The following is a 16,680-nucleotide window of genomic DNA, read 5'->3' on the forward strand; positions in this document are numbered from 1 at the left end:
GTACGAGTATGAATTAAATCTTGATTTTTTTCGTGAGCATGATTTTGCAGAAATTTTGTTCACGCAAATTCACGAACCGATTTTATTTATCACGAACAACATATTATTTTAATCCCATCCACGCACTTCACGAGAGTTGCGTTGGATTTTGTTCACGACTCACGTGATTCTCGCGTAAACTAGATGTGTGCGCGTGACATGAGAATTTCGTTTCACGCGCACACCTCTAGTGAGAACTCTAAGCTGTCTACGACAGCGGCTGACTACCTACCACAACAACAGGATTTCTGCAGCTTTTGCAGTGGCAAATACCATCGCCTGAAAAATCTCTAATCCCCAACTCTTCGCCGTAAACCATTGCCTTCAACCATTTTCGATCCATCCGAATAAATGTTCAGATCTCCAAAATGTATGCGTCTCTCTCTAATCCTCTATACTTAGTATAATCAATATCATCTTACCCTCATATATATGCTGAGTCGCCACATATGCCGAGGGAGCCCACCCAGGCTCTTCAGTCTCATGAGTATCACCTCAGCCGTTTTCCTGTGTCTGATATAGTCAACATATAAAAACACATTTTCTGAGCTTAGGTTTTTAACATGCAGACAATGCATTTTTAATTGAATATAATTATTTCTTGCTGAACAATGGATTTCCTTAACCTTAATTGTGAATGTTATGTAATGATCCAAAGCTGAGGTGGAGGGTTTTATATGTAAACCCTTTCGATCGAATATTTAATCTCGTTTTGTATATGAGCCTTTATATGTACTTATTATAAAAATGTCATTTTTAGATACATATATTAATCGAAAAAATATAAAATTATTGCACGGCACCCATAACATATGTACTTAAAACTAAAATAAAAAGTAATTTATAATTTGGAATCAGCACACTCATCTAAAAGTGCTTTCATTTTACGAAATGAATCCATAAAGTGCTGATTAAATTTATGACCACTGGTCTTCACACTATTGCGGAATGTAGTACTCTGGAGAAAAATGCTGGACAAATAAAATAAAATAATTTGTATTAAACTGGATAAAAACTGTCATTTTAGTAGCTTCCACTTCATACTCACCATTGAGATGTGATAGTATAGAACACACCATACCCATCTAGAATCATTGGTGCCACAAAGCCAACATTAACTGAATAACCCAATGTACTGGTGGAGAGAACAAAATTACCACCACCGCCAGATTTCATGTACAAAGGATCTGAATAGAAGTCGGGAATATCCATTTTATTTTCATATGCTATACACCACAAACCAAATAGATGGCGATCAATGCCATGACCTTTGCGGGCTTCGTTCATCATGTGATTATGATGATTTACTGCTTTGCGAAATGCATTTACAATTTCAGCTTTGGAAGAATTTTTATTTCGAGCTATCTGAAGAAAATTATACACCTCACTAGTACAAGAGCGTAAAGTTTCTGTACGTCCATTATAGAAGTGTCGCATCAATGCTGTTTCATAAACGGGCGCAATTCTAAAAATAAACCAAAGTTTGTTTATTATTCCCCAAATTTAACCTAATGATTAGGATATACTCACTCATTATGCATTTCCACATAGGCTAGTTGCATTAAAACTTGAACAAACGAATCCGGATGTAGTTTACAAGATTTGATATATTCTTTGCCATAGTCATGGAATACTTCGTGATTTACTAAAACATCAGTTCTCTAGAATATATTTAAGGAAAATATCATATAGTAAACAAAAGTCTCGGAATGGTATATCCTACACCATGGGATGCGGCATAACAATGTAATTGCGATTAAAAATTTGATTGAAACTGAAAAAGTGTTCAATTTAAAAATTAATTGATACAATCCTCTTTTTAATAAAAAAAACAATATAGATAAGAACATTATTGAAATTGTTTACGTTTTTAATCAAAATATTAATTATCTCAATTAACAATTCCCTTAAAATATTAAAATGTAAATAATTGATTATTTTATTTATTTATTTTTTTTTTCAAAAAGAGTCAAGTCGATAGACCATATATGACCCAAAAACTACACAATTCCTTGAATAATTGACTTAATTTATAATTATATCAATTATAGAAGTCAGTTCTGCGAAAAAAGTAAATTGTTAATTGAAGCAAAAAAAACTAATTGAAATACGCTCACGATAAAGTTCACGTTTACGAAAAAATTCATATTCACGAATGTTCATGGCTCAAATTACGCTGACGACAAAATTCTCGATAAATCACAATTATTTTCGTGAGTCACGAGAATTGTCGTGAATTGTGAGTCAGCATGAAAACTTTTTTGTGCGTGAGTATGACTTCATTCCGTGAATGTGCGTGTAATATGCTATACTTCTGGTTATGTACTAAGACGGTCTATATCCACTCATAAAAACGTTCTCCCCAATTTACTTCACGATAATCAAGAATTCACAATTTCTATTCAATTCGCCATAACTTACGAATTTATTCGTTTAAAGTTGGGTGATTAGGTTACTTTTTTTAATTAAAAGATTAATTGATCTAATTAACTTTTTAATCTAACTAGAAATATTAATTCAATTAGATCAATGATTGAACATATTTAAAGTTTTAATTAAAAAATTAATTGATACAATTAACTTGTTAGTTTTTTCTTTGTTTCGTTGTCGACCTTTTTGTTAGAATAATAAATTCATGTTTTTTTTTCAAGCTCGAGAGGGTCTGAGGAAGCGATTCAACATCGTAATCGCGAAATATTGGGAAACAAATAAAATTTTTTAAAAAGTCCTCGAGCTTGAAAAACATGAATTTATGATGGTTAGGTTAGGTGGCAGCCCGATGTATCAGGCTCACTTAGACTATTCAGTCCATTGTGATACCACATTGGTGAGCTTCTCTCTTATCACTGAGTGATGCCCGATTCCATGTTAAGTTCAATGACAAGGAACCTCCTTTTTATAGCAGAGTCCGAACGGCGTTCCACATTGCAGTGAAACCACTTAGAGAAGCTTTGAAACCCTCAGAAATGTCACCAGCATTACTGAGGTAGGATAATCCACCGCTAAAAAACTTTTTGGCGTTCGGTCGCAGCAGGAATCGAACCCACGACCTTGTGTATGCAAGGCGGGCATGCTAACCATTGAACCACGGTTAACTTTTTAATCAAAGTCGGAAGACTAACGGCCATTTTCATGTATCTCCGTTAGACTTTAACTCCCAGTTAACAGAAAGTAAAATCGAAATATATTCTCTCCGGTTAACTTTAACTGAAAAATTTTTAGCAGTTAAGTTCCTAATGCGCTTTACAGAAGTCCGAAGGCATAATCGATACTGCTGCATGTTTATGGGATCGATAACACATATACCGATTATTTTGTCATCGCCGACAAGTCGTATCGATCCGACACACTGTAAGATTCTTTACAAACACCGGTATTCCGTCCGGAATAACTGATAGTCTGTAAAGCGCATAACTGGCATATGGCATATGGCACATGTCCATAGTACGTTAGCTAAAGTAGCACTAACGGAGCTGAAAATGGGGGTAAGTCAGTTAACAAAATTATTGAATTTTCGAATTTTTAATACAAAAATAATTGATATAACCAATTTTTTAATAAAAGTAAAAGTACAGAATCAATAAGGAAAGTTTTTGAAAATAGTTACGCCTTTAATTAAAAAGTTAATTGATACAATCATTTCTTTAATCAAACTAAGAACACAAAGTTAGTTAACAAATTAAGTGAAAATTTTCGCGGCTTTTATTAAACAATTAATTGTTCCAATCAACAATTTAATTAAAAAATTAATAATTGTTTTTGCTGTGTTAACTGATTTGATTAATTGAAAATTGGATTAAAAACCTGAGTGAGTTTTTGCAATCAACATATGGCCCATGGAAGCTCAGTTTGATTAAATAAATAAATTAATTAAATTTGTAAATGAATCAATTAAAAAATTAATTGAAATTTTCAAATCAAATCAATTAATATTTTTATCAAATATATTTTTTACGCCCAATTAAAACTGTGATTAATACTATCATTTTCGTGATTAAAGACATTTCAATTGACAAATAAACTGGAGGAATTAATTTTGTGATTGAATCAGAAAAAAAAATGTGTGCGATTGTTCCAAAAACATTAACATAAATTTTTGAAGTCAAAATTTTATATAAATAAGATTTTGTACAGCCAAAGAGATTTACAACCATGCATAAGCTTTGGCTAGAAATTAGCGCCGTTATTATTTGTTTTTAAAATCTAGCTTGAACTTACTCTGTCATCACAATCCTGTTTAACACGTTCAATTTCCGTTTTTAAGGTGTCATCTAAATCAAAGATGAGTTCTTTAATAGTAACAATAGACATATTCTCTTTATCGGTCCAATCTGGTTCAGGAATTTCAAACAAACTTAATTGGATAAATGTCGCGTAACTTACGCTCACCGTGCCATCATAACAAGAATGCTGTAATAGTATAAAGTATTAGTTATGATATTATAAATTCGTACATGTTTAAACCATTTTACCTCCCCTACGCAGGAAAATTTACCATTTTTATAACATATTAATGTACTACTCCGATCGCCCCATTTAGAATGATAATCACCATTAAAGGCAAACTGCGATATCTCGCCATAATCATTAGGCTCATTTTCATCGAGTATGAGTACAACATTGGAGCTTTCAATCAATTTTAAAGTTTCTTTATTATGTGTCGATAATTCTAATAAATGTGTCCGATTCTGAAAGTATAAAATTCACAAATAAAATTTTTATCAAATTGTAATACAGGACTACACTCATAGAAAAAAAATACTAATAATAGCAAACGCCGGATGCTGTTTTTCAGGAGTATAATTTCAATTTTGTAATTTCATACATTGAACATTAAGTCTGTAGCTTAAAATGAGTGACGGATGAAATATGAACAAGTTCAATGTTGATTTTAACGAAATCGTTCGAAAGCAATACAAATACACTCAAAGAAATTCGTTTGTATACACAAGCACCCTTGTTCAATGCAAACATAAGATCTAAAGTAGTAAGCCGCTGCCATAGAGAGCTTAGAATTCTCACTGAACAGCATAATGGAAAATGAGGAAACAGATTTGCTGGTTAAGGAGGGTGCTCGGGGGACGAATATTGTTCTTTCGGGGGGTTTTCCTTCACTATCTTCAACCTTACAAGGATTCATGTCAAATATGTTGAACTATTGCGAGGCCGTTGGGTCTCCTCGGAAGGTTGCGAGCAAACCAAGTTGATATGGGATGAAATTAACCGTAGGAATGGCGAAAATCTAACGGTGATGAACAAACAGGAAGGCTTTTAATTGGTTATATAACATGCTTGGAAAACATATGTTAAGAATAGGTCTTAAAGATGACATTTGCAGATGGTGTCTGGACCCGGATGTTACGAAAGATACGTATCACTTCCTGTGTCAGTATCCAGAATTATCGTTTAGAAGAAACAAGATATTGGGCTTCTTTTTTTTCAGGCTCTAACCGATCTGTGGGAGTGTAGCCTAAAGACCATACTCGCCTTCATCAGAGCCTCTGGTTAGGAATCTGAGATCCAGAGTGGGAATATGCGTCTGTTATGCACGAAAACCATGAAAGTGTTGCCTCGAGACACTTCGGGGTAACTTAAACCATTCGGAGGATCCAGGAGCGTTATTACTGGACCGGGTTGTCAAGGGACGTAAAGATGTATGTCGGGGGCTGCGGTGACTGTGCTAGATATAAGACGTCATAGCAGCGACACAGTGTTCGGATTCTTGAAAGATTGCTTGCGCCAATTTTATGGAACCATTGCCCAGATCAATCAAGGGCCACGCTTTCCTTCTTGTCCTGGTGGACAAATTTAGCAGATGGATGGAGCTCCTCCCGTGCCGAAAAGCCATCTCCCAAGTGGTGTTATAGGCCCTTAGAGAGAGGATCGTTTCGGCTGCCCACAGGTCTTCATTGCCGATTATGGGGTCCAGTTTACCATGGGCATAGAGCATCGAACAACTGCGCTGTACACCCCACACGACAACCCGACAGAACGGATGAACCGAACGGTAAGGACAATGATAGTCCAGAATAGAGGAGACAACCATAAACGATGGGATAACTGTCTTGCAGAGATAGCTTTTGCCATAAACACTGCCAGGAGCGAAGCCTCTAAGATTTCCCCAACTGAACTACTGTTTGGGAAAAACCTGTGCAGTAAACCCACATTCAGTTAGTAGGACACCCTACTAACTGAATTGTCGGAAACTGAAGTTGTCGGAAAAGGTCAGGGCCACAAGACGACAGCAAAAACACAACAACCTTCGCCGAAGATCTTAGTCCCAGAGATTGGGTTCAATGTGTGGAGAAGAGAACGAAATTTGTCGTGCTTGATAGACGGAGTCATACAAACATCTACGAACTTAGGAACTATAGGGACAAGCCTAGAATTGTAAAAATCATCTAAAAAGCCATTCCCCCACTAAAAATTAAAGAAAAGGGTTGTTACAATCATCATCTTGTCCTTTGCTTTTCAATGGAGGAAGCACGGTCCGGGTACCACCACTTCGAGTCGTTACTTTCCTATAAAGGCGCAACATACGTCCATCAGTTATCATTCATAGAACAACCTTGGGTTAGGTTAGGTGGCAGCCCGATGTATCAGGCTCACTTAGACTATTCAGTCCATTGTGATACCACATTGGTGAACTTCTCTCTTATCACTGAGTGCTGCCCGATTCCATGTTAAGCTCAATGACAAGGGACCTCCTTTTTATAGCCGAGTCCGAACGGCGTTCCACATTGCAGTGAAACCACTTAGAGAAGCTTTGAAACCCTCAGAAATGTCACCAGCATTACTGAGGTGGGATAATCCACGGCTGAAAAACTTTTTGGTGTTCGGTCGAGGCGGAAATCGAACCCACGACCTTGTGTATGCAAGGCGGGCATGCTAACCATTGCACCACGGTGGCTCCCTAGAACAACCTTGGAACGGAAGCGAACGCAGACCAAGAAACTTGCCCCACCAAAGGGAGTTAAATCACAGCTCCCTACCAAATCAGTTTTTTTTTTATAACATCGATGCTGTCACTCGTGCCGGGCAGGGAAACCACCAACAATCCGATGCGGAAGGGGTGTGTCGGCCGGTAACCACGCGTAACATAGAGATGCAACCGATACCTACACTGGTAACGACCGCCCCGAGAACCCTACTTGTGATGGCAAGCCAAGGATGAGGATTGGCTGAAAACCGTGAAAGTCCGCCGGCACTGATTAGATAAAATACACCAGACGCTACTGAAAATACAAATTTGATTAGATAAAATACACCAGACGCTACTGAAAATACAAATTTGGCCGCCCATAAAGGTCAAGAGCTTATTGTGCTGCAATGTAAGAGTGGTTGTGCCTCTAACTTAGCCCACAACGGGCACAAAAGCTGTACAACAGGATTTTTTTTTATTATTTTTGTTTTGTTTTAATGATTATTGAAGATATCATTTGTTTTAAAGAACGGACAAAATAAAAATATAAAAAAATATATAAATAAAAATAATAAATAAAAAACAAACTAAACAGAAGGAAAACTGGAAAAAACCAAAAAGAAAAAATAAATAAATGGAAAATGCAAAAAAAATTCGAAATGTGTTTTTTATAGTGAACTCTATAGTTACCTTAATTTAAATTGGAATTTTATTTGAACTCTATAATTCCGGGAGAACAAAAATAAAACATACATGACAAGAGACTGAGGTAGTGCAGGTCTTCGGACCATAACTCGCCCACGGGCACGACTCGGAAAAGAAAACTATCGTTTTTATTTTACAAAGTAGGGGGAATGTAAGGAGCCAATTGCTCAAACATATTTCTTTTGTTATGTTTAATTTAATGTCATTAATGTTATGTGATCTGCGTCACTGTAAGCATATACATTGCTATGGCCAAAGTCATTCTTACTTGGGCTAGGTACAAGAGATAAAGTAGGAAAGTAACTTTCAACACCTAACATAAATAAAATATATATGGGGAATTCTCGTTTGGCTGCGGCCGGCTTAAGAATATGGGTTTTTCGGGACGATGGGATGAATCACCCAAAGCTTGACGAGTAGTAAAGCGAGTGGCACTGACCGCAGCCGAACTTCCGAACGAATCGCATCCACTCCTGTAAGCTGTTAGTCAGCTTACGCGTTTCATTCGCTTACACGATTCGGCTGCTTACACGGTTCATGCGCTTGCGCGATTCGTTCGCTTACACACTTTGTCCGATTACGCAATTCGTTTGCTTACGCGGTTCGTCCACTTACGCAATTCGGCTGTTTACGCGGTTCGTCTGCTTAAGCGATTCGTTCGCATCACTCAAGTGCTAGTATAGCCGAATCCTCTCTCTTCCCTCTTCTCTTTACAGAAACCGAACAGACACGTAGATGACCTCAGCACCACCGCCATCCCCGTATAGAGCACTAGTTGGCACGACACCACCGACTCCCCGTTCACGAGCCCGAATCACCCGAGACTATTGGCTCCCCGTTCACTAGAACCAGTCGGCCCGACACCATCGGTACCCTCATTCACGAGCACCAGTCAGCCCGATTCCATCGCACCGTCTCACCATCGTCATCAATCAGAATCACACTGTCTCGTCATCGTCACAAGTCAACATCGCACGGTCTCATCATCGTCACCGGTCAGTATCACACCGTCTCTTCATCGTAACCAGTCAGTATCACACCGTCTCTTCATCGTAACCAGTCGACATTACATCGTTTCATCATAGTCACCAGTCAGAATCGCACCGTCTCATCATCATCACCAGTCCGCCCGTGCAGACCAGCACCGCACAGCACAATTCACCACCATCAAAACTCCACCAGCCGTCAAACATCAAATAAAACAAATATCGGAACATAACCTACGCATATTTGGTTGCAAAAGAACCATGTTTTGAATGTTCTATTCGAAACCTGTCCGCATGTTCTGAAGTGCTTGCAACCATCATTGAACGTTCATGCTGTGCTTGCAACTTATGTTTGCTGGTTTTGGTTGTGTTGTTTAAAGCAAAGACAATAAACTCTAGGAAGATAAGAAATTGGCTACTGAGCAAAGACCATTAATAAAGAAGACGTGAGATAAGCTTGCTCTTCCTCTTTTTCTTGAAAAAACAGAGATTAATAAATTGTCTGCATCAAACCAGTAAGTTCGGAGCGCTTTTCCAACAAGTATGATAGTAATCTCCGTTTTCTATTACTAACACTATCAAAGCTCAATTCACGTCTTCTTTATTAATGGTCTTTGCTACTGAGGAGATCAAACCATTTACCGTGTTAGTTTCATACTCGAACCAAACGCGTATACGACAAGTATTGACATAGGATTAAAATGCAAACAAAAAGAAATTATGTGTACGAAATAAATTTCCTTAAACGGGAAAATGTATTTTTTTTGTTGCCTAAAATTTAACATTGTTTCATTAACACAAGGCGACAATTTTGAATGAATTTCGTAAAGATCAATTACTGAAACGCGATATGAATGTTGTATATAATACCAGAAGTAGAGAATCTGGAAAATTTCAATTACGGAAAGTATTCCCTTAAAGCTGAGTACTATGTTCAGTTTTCAAGCTGAAAACCAGCTTGTTTTCACGGTTACTTTTTTTAATTAATATAAAATCATTTGCAATCAATTCCTTGGATCTTTTCCTTCCATTATTTGGTAAGACTTGATCAAAATATAATCGTCTTCATACATATTTTTGTACTTTTAGTTTAGAGTTTTGGTGAAAACCCCGAACATAGTACTCACCTTAATGTGCAAATGCGAAGAAAACAAAAAACTATTGCATAAAGCTAATATTATATTTGTTAAATAATATATTTAATATTGGTATATAATAATTATTTAATAATGCCTGCGTACAAGTATAATACTTCGCGGGTTTGAACCAATTTTTTTGTTGGATATTATTGGTTAAATAAATAAATATATATATATATATATATATATATATATATATATATATATATATATATATATATATATATATATATATATATATATATATATATATATATATATATATATATATATATATATATATATATATATATATATATATATATATATATATATATATATATATATATATATATATATATAACAAATGAATTACATACTGCACATATCTCTTGTTTTCGTGTACGCTAGTGTGCCCAAGCTTAAAACATCTGTTGCACAATAACGATTATAATTTACCATACAAATTTTAGGCCACTTACCTTTGCCCAAGAAGTTCGATCATCATGTGTTAGGACAGGAACACAATCCCCCATTGGCTCATTATCAATAATACTTCGAACCCTCTGTAGTATTATTAAAATTTCTTGCGGTGTTATCATAGTACCATCCTTATGTAGACAGTTGAACATAAATACGCGTCCTTTGCCACATAGTATCGCATGTGATGGTGTCTGGCCTTCGGTTACTAAAAGTATATTTAAATGGGTATATTACATTTGTTTGCTTTGAAATACTAGCATAGACTACTTGCCAGTCCTAAAGTGTTTTTCAATGTGATCAATTTCTTCACCCGGAACACGTGTAGTTGAATAAAATCGTTTATACAAAGCGGATGAATATTTTATTTTGCCACCATTGGAAGACAGTGGTTTAATAGTGGCCTTATGGAGAAGATCCCAAAATTCAATAGTGTGATATGCTATACGTGCAAAATTTTTCAAGGCATTCTCTCGTGTTTCGGGTATACTTAATACTTCCAACTTAATTGCCATAGCCATAACAATGTAGGGATTAAGTGGCAATCTTAAGGTGTGATATGCATATGCATCCCACCATTGATCTAACCAATTTTTCATTTTTGTGGCTCGTTCTTTTAATTTGGCATGTAGTTTGGCACCGATTCCATTTTCAAATTCTTTAATAGCTTTACGCGCATTTGACAATTCCTCTTCGTTTCCAAATGGCTTTATACTTTCATAATATCTTTCCATAGTATCTCGTAATTCAGGTAATGGCAGAGGTGGAAGATCTTCGTCATAGTCATAAGTATTTCGCTGAGTATCATCCATAAAATAAAGCGATGCTCGATCCATGGTGTTGAAATTTTGAATATGCTGTAATATAATTTTTTCAAATTATTATATACATTGAAAACAGATTTCTCACGAGTTCTCCATGTGGAAGCATTGGTAACTAAATGATCGTTCTCCTCATTTTGGCTAATAAAATACGTGGTACTCCTTCTAAGATACAACGTATTTTATTAGTCAAGTACAGAAGATCATAATTTGTTTACCCCCTCTCGGTGCAAGACGAATTTTACAATCATCGATTGTTTTTCCCATTTCACAATAGATTTTTCTTCGTTTCTGATTTTCCTTAGGCGTCTACTAACAACAATTTGTGTAATTAAGGATAAAGAAATTTGTTAGTGGACACAAAAGAAATTTGTTAGCAAAAAGAGTAGAAAAATTTGCTTAATAAAAAAAACCAGAAAGAGGGAAACCGCTGTTTGGTAAAATTGGAAACTTTGTCTTTCAAGATTAATGGCCAAAATATTTCCAAATAAAAAGTTGATCGGAGCTGAAAATTTTTTCATTTCATTGATTGAAATTTGTTGAATTTTTATTACAAAATTAATTGATACAATCAATTTTTCAATCAAACTAAATTCCAAGTATGTTAAGAAAGTGATTGAAAGTAGTTAGTTAATTAAAAAATTGAGTTTTGTAATCAACACCAATTAAAGTTTTAATTTAAACAATTAAAAAAACTTTGCAATTAATTTAATTGAAATTTGTTAATTAAATCAATTAATTTTTTAATTAAGTATTATTTTATGCCCAATTAAAACTGTCATTGATACTATCATTCTTGTGATTGAAGAAATTTCAATTAAAAAAATTAATTGGATCAATTAATTTCGTCATTCCGTTTGTAACAAGTCGAAATATTGGTATCAGATCCCATAAAATATATATATATTCTGGATCGTGGCGAGTCGGCTTAGCGATATTCGTCTGTTGAAACCACGCTAACTTCCGAACGGAACTAGCTATCGACTTCAAAGTACAAGTGGTTGTTATTGAAGAAGGGCGGATGAATTTTGAAGACACAGTCATAAACATTTTCGTTGATGACTTAGTAGGAGACAGAATCTTCTATGTTCTCGTCAATGACAATATTAACGACAATTTCTAGCATTTCGTCCTTAATAGTTTTTGATGATATAGTTGACTTGATTACACAAAAATAAGTATTTTAAAATCAATGCATATAGTTTTTACTTTTCATGCATATTGTTTTTATTTTAAGACAAATTAATATAAATATTTTCATTACAACAATGATGCTTTACATCAGATGTTCACAAGGGCAAATTCTTTCCGTTCTTCCATTCTGCATCTGAAATATATATAATAAATTTAAAACAACTATTGTAATTCTTAACACATAAAGTTGGGTACTATGTTCGGTTTTCGAGTTGAAAATCACTTTATTTTCGCGATTACTTTTCCTGAAATAATCAAAATTATAAATGAAAACAAACATGTTCCTGTAAAGTCTTGCCGAAATCTAGAGGAACAAGAAACTGTGCATCAATTGAGTTAATTTATCTGCTTTATATTGAACTGTTTTAATAAAGTAACCGCGAAAATTTCAAGTCGAAAAGCGAACATAGTACTACCCTTAACGCATAGTTTTTCAAAAAGAACTTACCTTATATTCCGCTCACAATATCCGAGTGTTACACACTCAATTAAAATTTAAATGTATAATTTATTCTGCACTGCTTTGTTTTTTTTTTTTTTTTTTTATCTGATATCCCGTTAACATTCATTAAAAGAGGAAAACATTTGTAATCACGACAAAACGCAGGACACTGGCTGTGAACATGTCGATGAAGACATCTGCACAGTAATTCGATTATCTAGTCGACAAGCATATGTTTTTCTCTTTACTTAAATTATGTTGTGTAGGACAATACGCAAGACATTGGTAGTGAACATGTCGATAGCGACATTTGCACAGTACGTCGAATATAATGCCAACAAACAAATATATTGTAGACAACATTAAGGCCACATCGATGAAATTGCCTACAGAAGGTATAAAGGGTGAAACGGTCAAAATTTGGTCAAGGGAAAACGCGTGTAAATCGGTGAAATCGTTTATTTAAAAAATCAAATTAAATTTCTTTTTCAAGTTCAATTAGTATAAAATGCAGGGAAAATATTCAGTTAGGCTTTCGCTTTTCCAAATACGAATTGCCGGGCCTCACGCTTGACACCTGCCATCAGATTTTGTACAGCCACCTTGTCCACCTTCTTCGCCGCAGAAAGCCAGTTTGCCTTCAACTGCTGCTCGTCCTTAGCAGTTTTTTGGTCTTATTTAGGTTCCGCTTGACAATAGCCCAGTATTTTTCAATTGGGCGGAGCTCTGGCGTGTTGGGAGGGTTCTTGTCCTTGGGAACCACCTGCACGTTGCTGGCGGCGTACCACTCCATGGCCTTTTTACCGTAATGGCAAGATGCCAAATCCGGCCAAAACAGTACGGAACAACCGTATTTCTTCAGGAAAGGCAGCAGACGTTTATTCAAACACTCTTTCACGTAAATTTCTTTGTTGACAGTCCCGGAAGCTATGAAAATGCTGCTTTTCAAACCACAGGTACAGATGGCTTACCAAACCACATATTTCATTGCGAACATTCACATTTTATGTGCTTGAAAATATCTGCTACCTTTCCCCTTCCTTTTGCCGTATAAAACTCCTATCCTGGTAGCTGCTTGTAGTCGGCTTTGACGTAGGTTTCGTCGTCCATTACCACGCAGTCAAACTTCGTCAGCATCGTCAGGGATCGCGCTTTGGCCGTCGTATTTTGTTTACCATCGCGATTTGGAGTCACTACCTTCTTGTAAGTCGATAGTTCGGCTCGTTTTTTGGCTCGATGCACGGTTGTAGACGATACACCCAGCTTATTTGCGGCATCTCGGAGAGAGAGGTTAGGGTTTCGCTTGAAACTATCGGCAACTCTCTTTGTCGTCTCAGCGGCTTCCGGTTTTCGATTTCCCCCCGATCAAGACTTGCTGGCTGTCGACAAACGTTCCCCAAACACTTTAATTACATTTGTAACGGTTGATTTGGCAACTTTTAGCGGTTTTCCAGCTTTGCGTGCGAGTAGCTCGGATTTTCGCGATGCGCGAGCAAAATTTTGATACGCTGCTCTTCTTGCTTGGACGGCATTTTGACAATTGAAGAGTGAATTCCAAAATCAAAATAGGAGCAACATTCTACACACACACATCTTCAAAATGAAATGCAATCAGCAAAAATATTTGCTGATTGCATTTCGCAGCCTATACTGATACTAGAATGAGTGCATTTATAAAAACAAAATCTATTATTCGTTCTCAAATATACTTTGTGTAACATTTAAAAGTATATTTGAGACGGACCTGTTCAAAAAAAGTTTAATTTGCTTTTTCCTAACGAACGGTCCCAACGCCCACTTTCATGACCTTTACGACCGTGGCCGTATCGTACATTCAATGTTTCGTCCGTGGCGGGGTGGAGGCAGGGAGTTGTAACCATATACAGAGAAAGAGACTCATCAATCGAACATGTTATATTACAAAACAAAATACTAGCATAAGCAACAAAAAAATTTAGACTTATTCACATGAATACATAACTAATTCAATTCAATTCAAAACATTTATTTATCAATTAAGCCCTATTGGAACATACATTGATAGCTTTGAAATAAATAATTTGAACGTTGAAAATCAACGAAGCCTTATTTACCAACGTATCCCAGCCTTATTTACCAACGAGTTACAGTGTCCAGATCTACAAAAGAATAAAGATGCTTATATAATATATCTAAAGAATACCATAAGCTTGTACTTCTTCAAATTTAAATCCATTAAATTCAACCTACACCAGTCTCCAAGTTTGTGTAGTGCATTCTGTAAAAAATGAGTTCGATACGAATTATAGAAAGAGAAGAACATTTTAACGTTATCAGCATACATAAAAATTGTAGAGTTAACTTGGGGTAAATCATTTATAAATAATAATAAATAGAACTATAGACCTCTGATATAAGAATCACCAAGGGATACAATCTACGTATAGCACAACAGTTTTATCGAAGTAAAATTCGAAATGGTACTGGCCAAATCATTCCTATTCGGCTAATATAACTTGTGAGTTCGTAGTAGTTGGCAAGCAACTACGAAAACCGAGGTTACACGGATCCAAAATCGAAGAAATGCCATCTGACAAAATATGTCACCAAAACCTCGGTAATGTCACTGAACGCTCCTATAATTTCGCACATCAAATCGGCTACCGGATTTATAAAGTGGTGTGCAAAAAAAACGGTTCCACCTTAGAGGGAAATAACCGAATTTCAATAAAATATTTAATAGCATTGACAAGAAAATGGAGAGAAATTTCGAACAAAGCCTCAAAAGTATCCCTGGAATTCCATGCGAAATAAGAGCGATCGATCATGTCACGATCATAAATACTACACCCCAATTCGCGAAGCAATCCGCAAAGGACTGGTCCCCTCAAGCTACATCAACTTTCCAGATCTTCGATGGTCTAGTTGAAGACTTATTTGTAATGATTGAGTCTTTAATATGTATTCCCGGTCACAATAGTCACTGAAAATATATGTATATTATCAGTTAATTCTTTAATACCCGCATTGTAAATAATTAACTGTATTAAAAGTTAATAAGTTAGTTATCCACTTAGTTGTGTCGATAAGGTTACAATAAAAGTGGTATTTTTCCATCAATTTCAACCTTTGGATACTTAGTGAACTTCGTTCGTATTCTTTTGTTAAAAAAATAAACCCTTCATGAAAATTACAAGACAGCGCGAAACAAATGTAGAAATCAGACTGCAGGCGAATGTGTGTTTAAAAGCAATACATGGTATAACTAATTAATGAATCAATCAAAAGCAATAGATTGTTTAAATTTGCTGTAGGTCTGGTTGCCTCAATTGCTCTTCGATTGCTCGCTCTCAGCATATTATTATGTTTGACCAATAAAAGTATTAAAATACAGAGTTTGGTAAAAGGTTTTGTGTACTAAGTCGTCAGTTGATAAGAGAACGTTCACACTCATTTCGTATCTCAAAAATCAAGGCAATTAAAAAATTTCGGAACAAGTTGTTGACCTACTGTAGACTTGGCTAGCTGCACTCATCGTCTGGAAATACTTTCGTATTTTTGTAAACTGGACTTTGACCTCTCAAAAACCTTTCTTTAGGAGGTAGTAATTATGAGTGCATATTTATTTATATTCACATAAAAAACTCACCTAATAAAATGTTTTATTTTCTATAAAACTCCGTGTTTTAATGCATTTAGTAATTACAATGAAGATGTATATAGTATTGTGTTATTTATATATTTTTTGTTTGGAAAAAGCAATGAACTTTATATTATCTGGTTTGTAGTCTTCGCCTGCTGGGGAATTTATGAACGCTGGTTTCCTCTTGCATGTTATGTTGTTGTCGGGTAGGGGTGTGAAGGGAAATTAAATGCGACAAGCACTCAAACAAAAACATTCATCAGCTGTTTTTTTATTTTTGGTCAGCATTTTTGTTTAAAAATGTTTACCGTTACAATTTGGTCACGTACAGATTAGTTGGACGACCCTGCC

At 35.7% G+C, this 16,680-nt stretch overlaps 1 protein-coding gene and 1 long non-coding RNA gene across 6 annotated transcripts; both read right to left on the bottom strand.

Annotated features, from left to right (window-relative positions):
• Window positions 1-589: 589 nt before the first annotated feature.
• CROT (Carnitine O-octanoyltransferase) lies at window positions 590-16,531 on the bottom strand. 5 transcript variants are annotated; one of them, XM_075291815.1, is made up of 8 exons: window positions 16,336-16,531; window positions 10,525-11,107; window positions 10,253-10,458; window positions 4,512-4,727; window positions 4,258-4,449; window positions 1,570-1,700; window positions 1,088-1,504; window positions 590-1,010 (listed from the first exon to the last, which is right to left on the bottom strand). In XM_075291815.1, exons 2-8 carry the CDS (start codon window positions 11,084-11,086, stop codon window positions 881-883), a joined length of 1,854 nt encoding a protein of 617 aa, XP_075147930.1. In that variant the 5' UTR covers window positions 11,087-11,107; window positions 16,336-16,531; the 3' UTR covers window positions 590-880. The 5 variants fall into 5 exon arrangements, with proteins under 5 accessions (XP_075147930.1, XP_075147931.1, XP_075147929.1 ...); XM_075291816.1 differs by lacking the exon at window positions 16,336-16,531 and adding an exon at window positions 15,814-15,962; XM_075291814.1 differs by lacking the exon at window positions 16,336-16,531 and adding an exon at window positions 15,709-15,727.
• On the bottom strand, window positions 12,251-14,706 carry LOC142221937 (uncharacterized). Its single transcript, XR_012718230.1, has 2 exons — window positions 12,714-14,706; window positions 12,251-12,398 (listed from the first exon to the last, which is right to left on the bottom strand). It is a non-coding gene; the product is annotated as an uncharacterized LOC142221937 (long non-coding RNA).
• Window positions 16,532-16,680: the final 149 nt, after the last annotated feature.

Source organism: Haematobia irritans, chromosome 1, assembly GCF_050003625.1.
Source record: "Haematobia irritans isolate KBUSLIRL chromosome 1, ASM5000362v1, whole genome shotgun sequence".
Classification (NCBI taxonomy): Eukaryota; Metazoa; Arthropoda; class Insecta; order Diptera; family Muscidae; genus Haematobia; species Haematobia irritans.

What these genes read in the sequence shown, in the direction of transcription:
- CROT (XM_075291814.1), bottom strand. An exon ending in TGAAAAACACTTTAGGACTG is followed by an intron (nt 10,459 to 10,524) that starts GCAAGTAGTCTA and finishes ATATACTTTTAG; the next exon opens with TAACCGAAGGCCAGACACCA. An exon ending in AACAGGATTGTGATGACAGA is followed by an intron (nt 1,701 to 4,257) that starts GTAAGTTCAAGC and finishes AATATATTCTAG; the next exon opens with AGAACTGATGTTTTAGTAAA.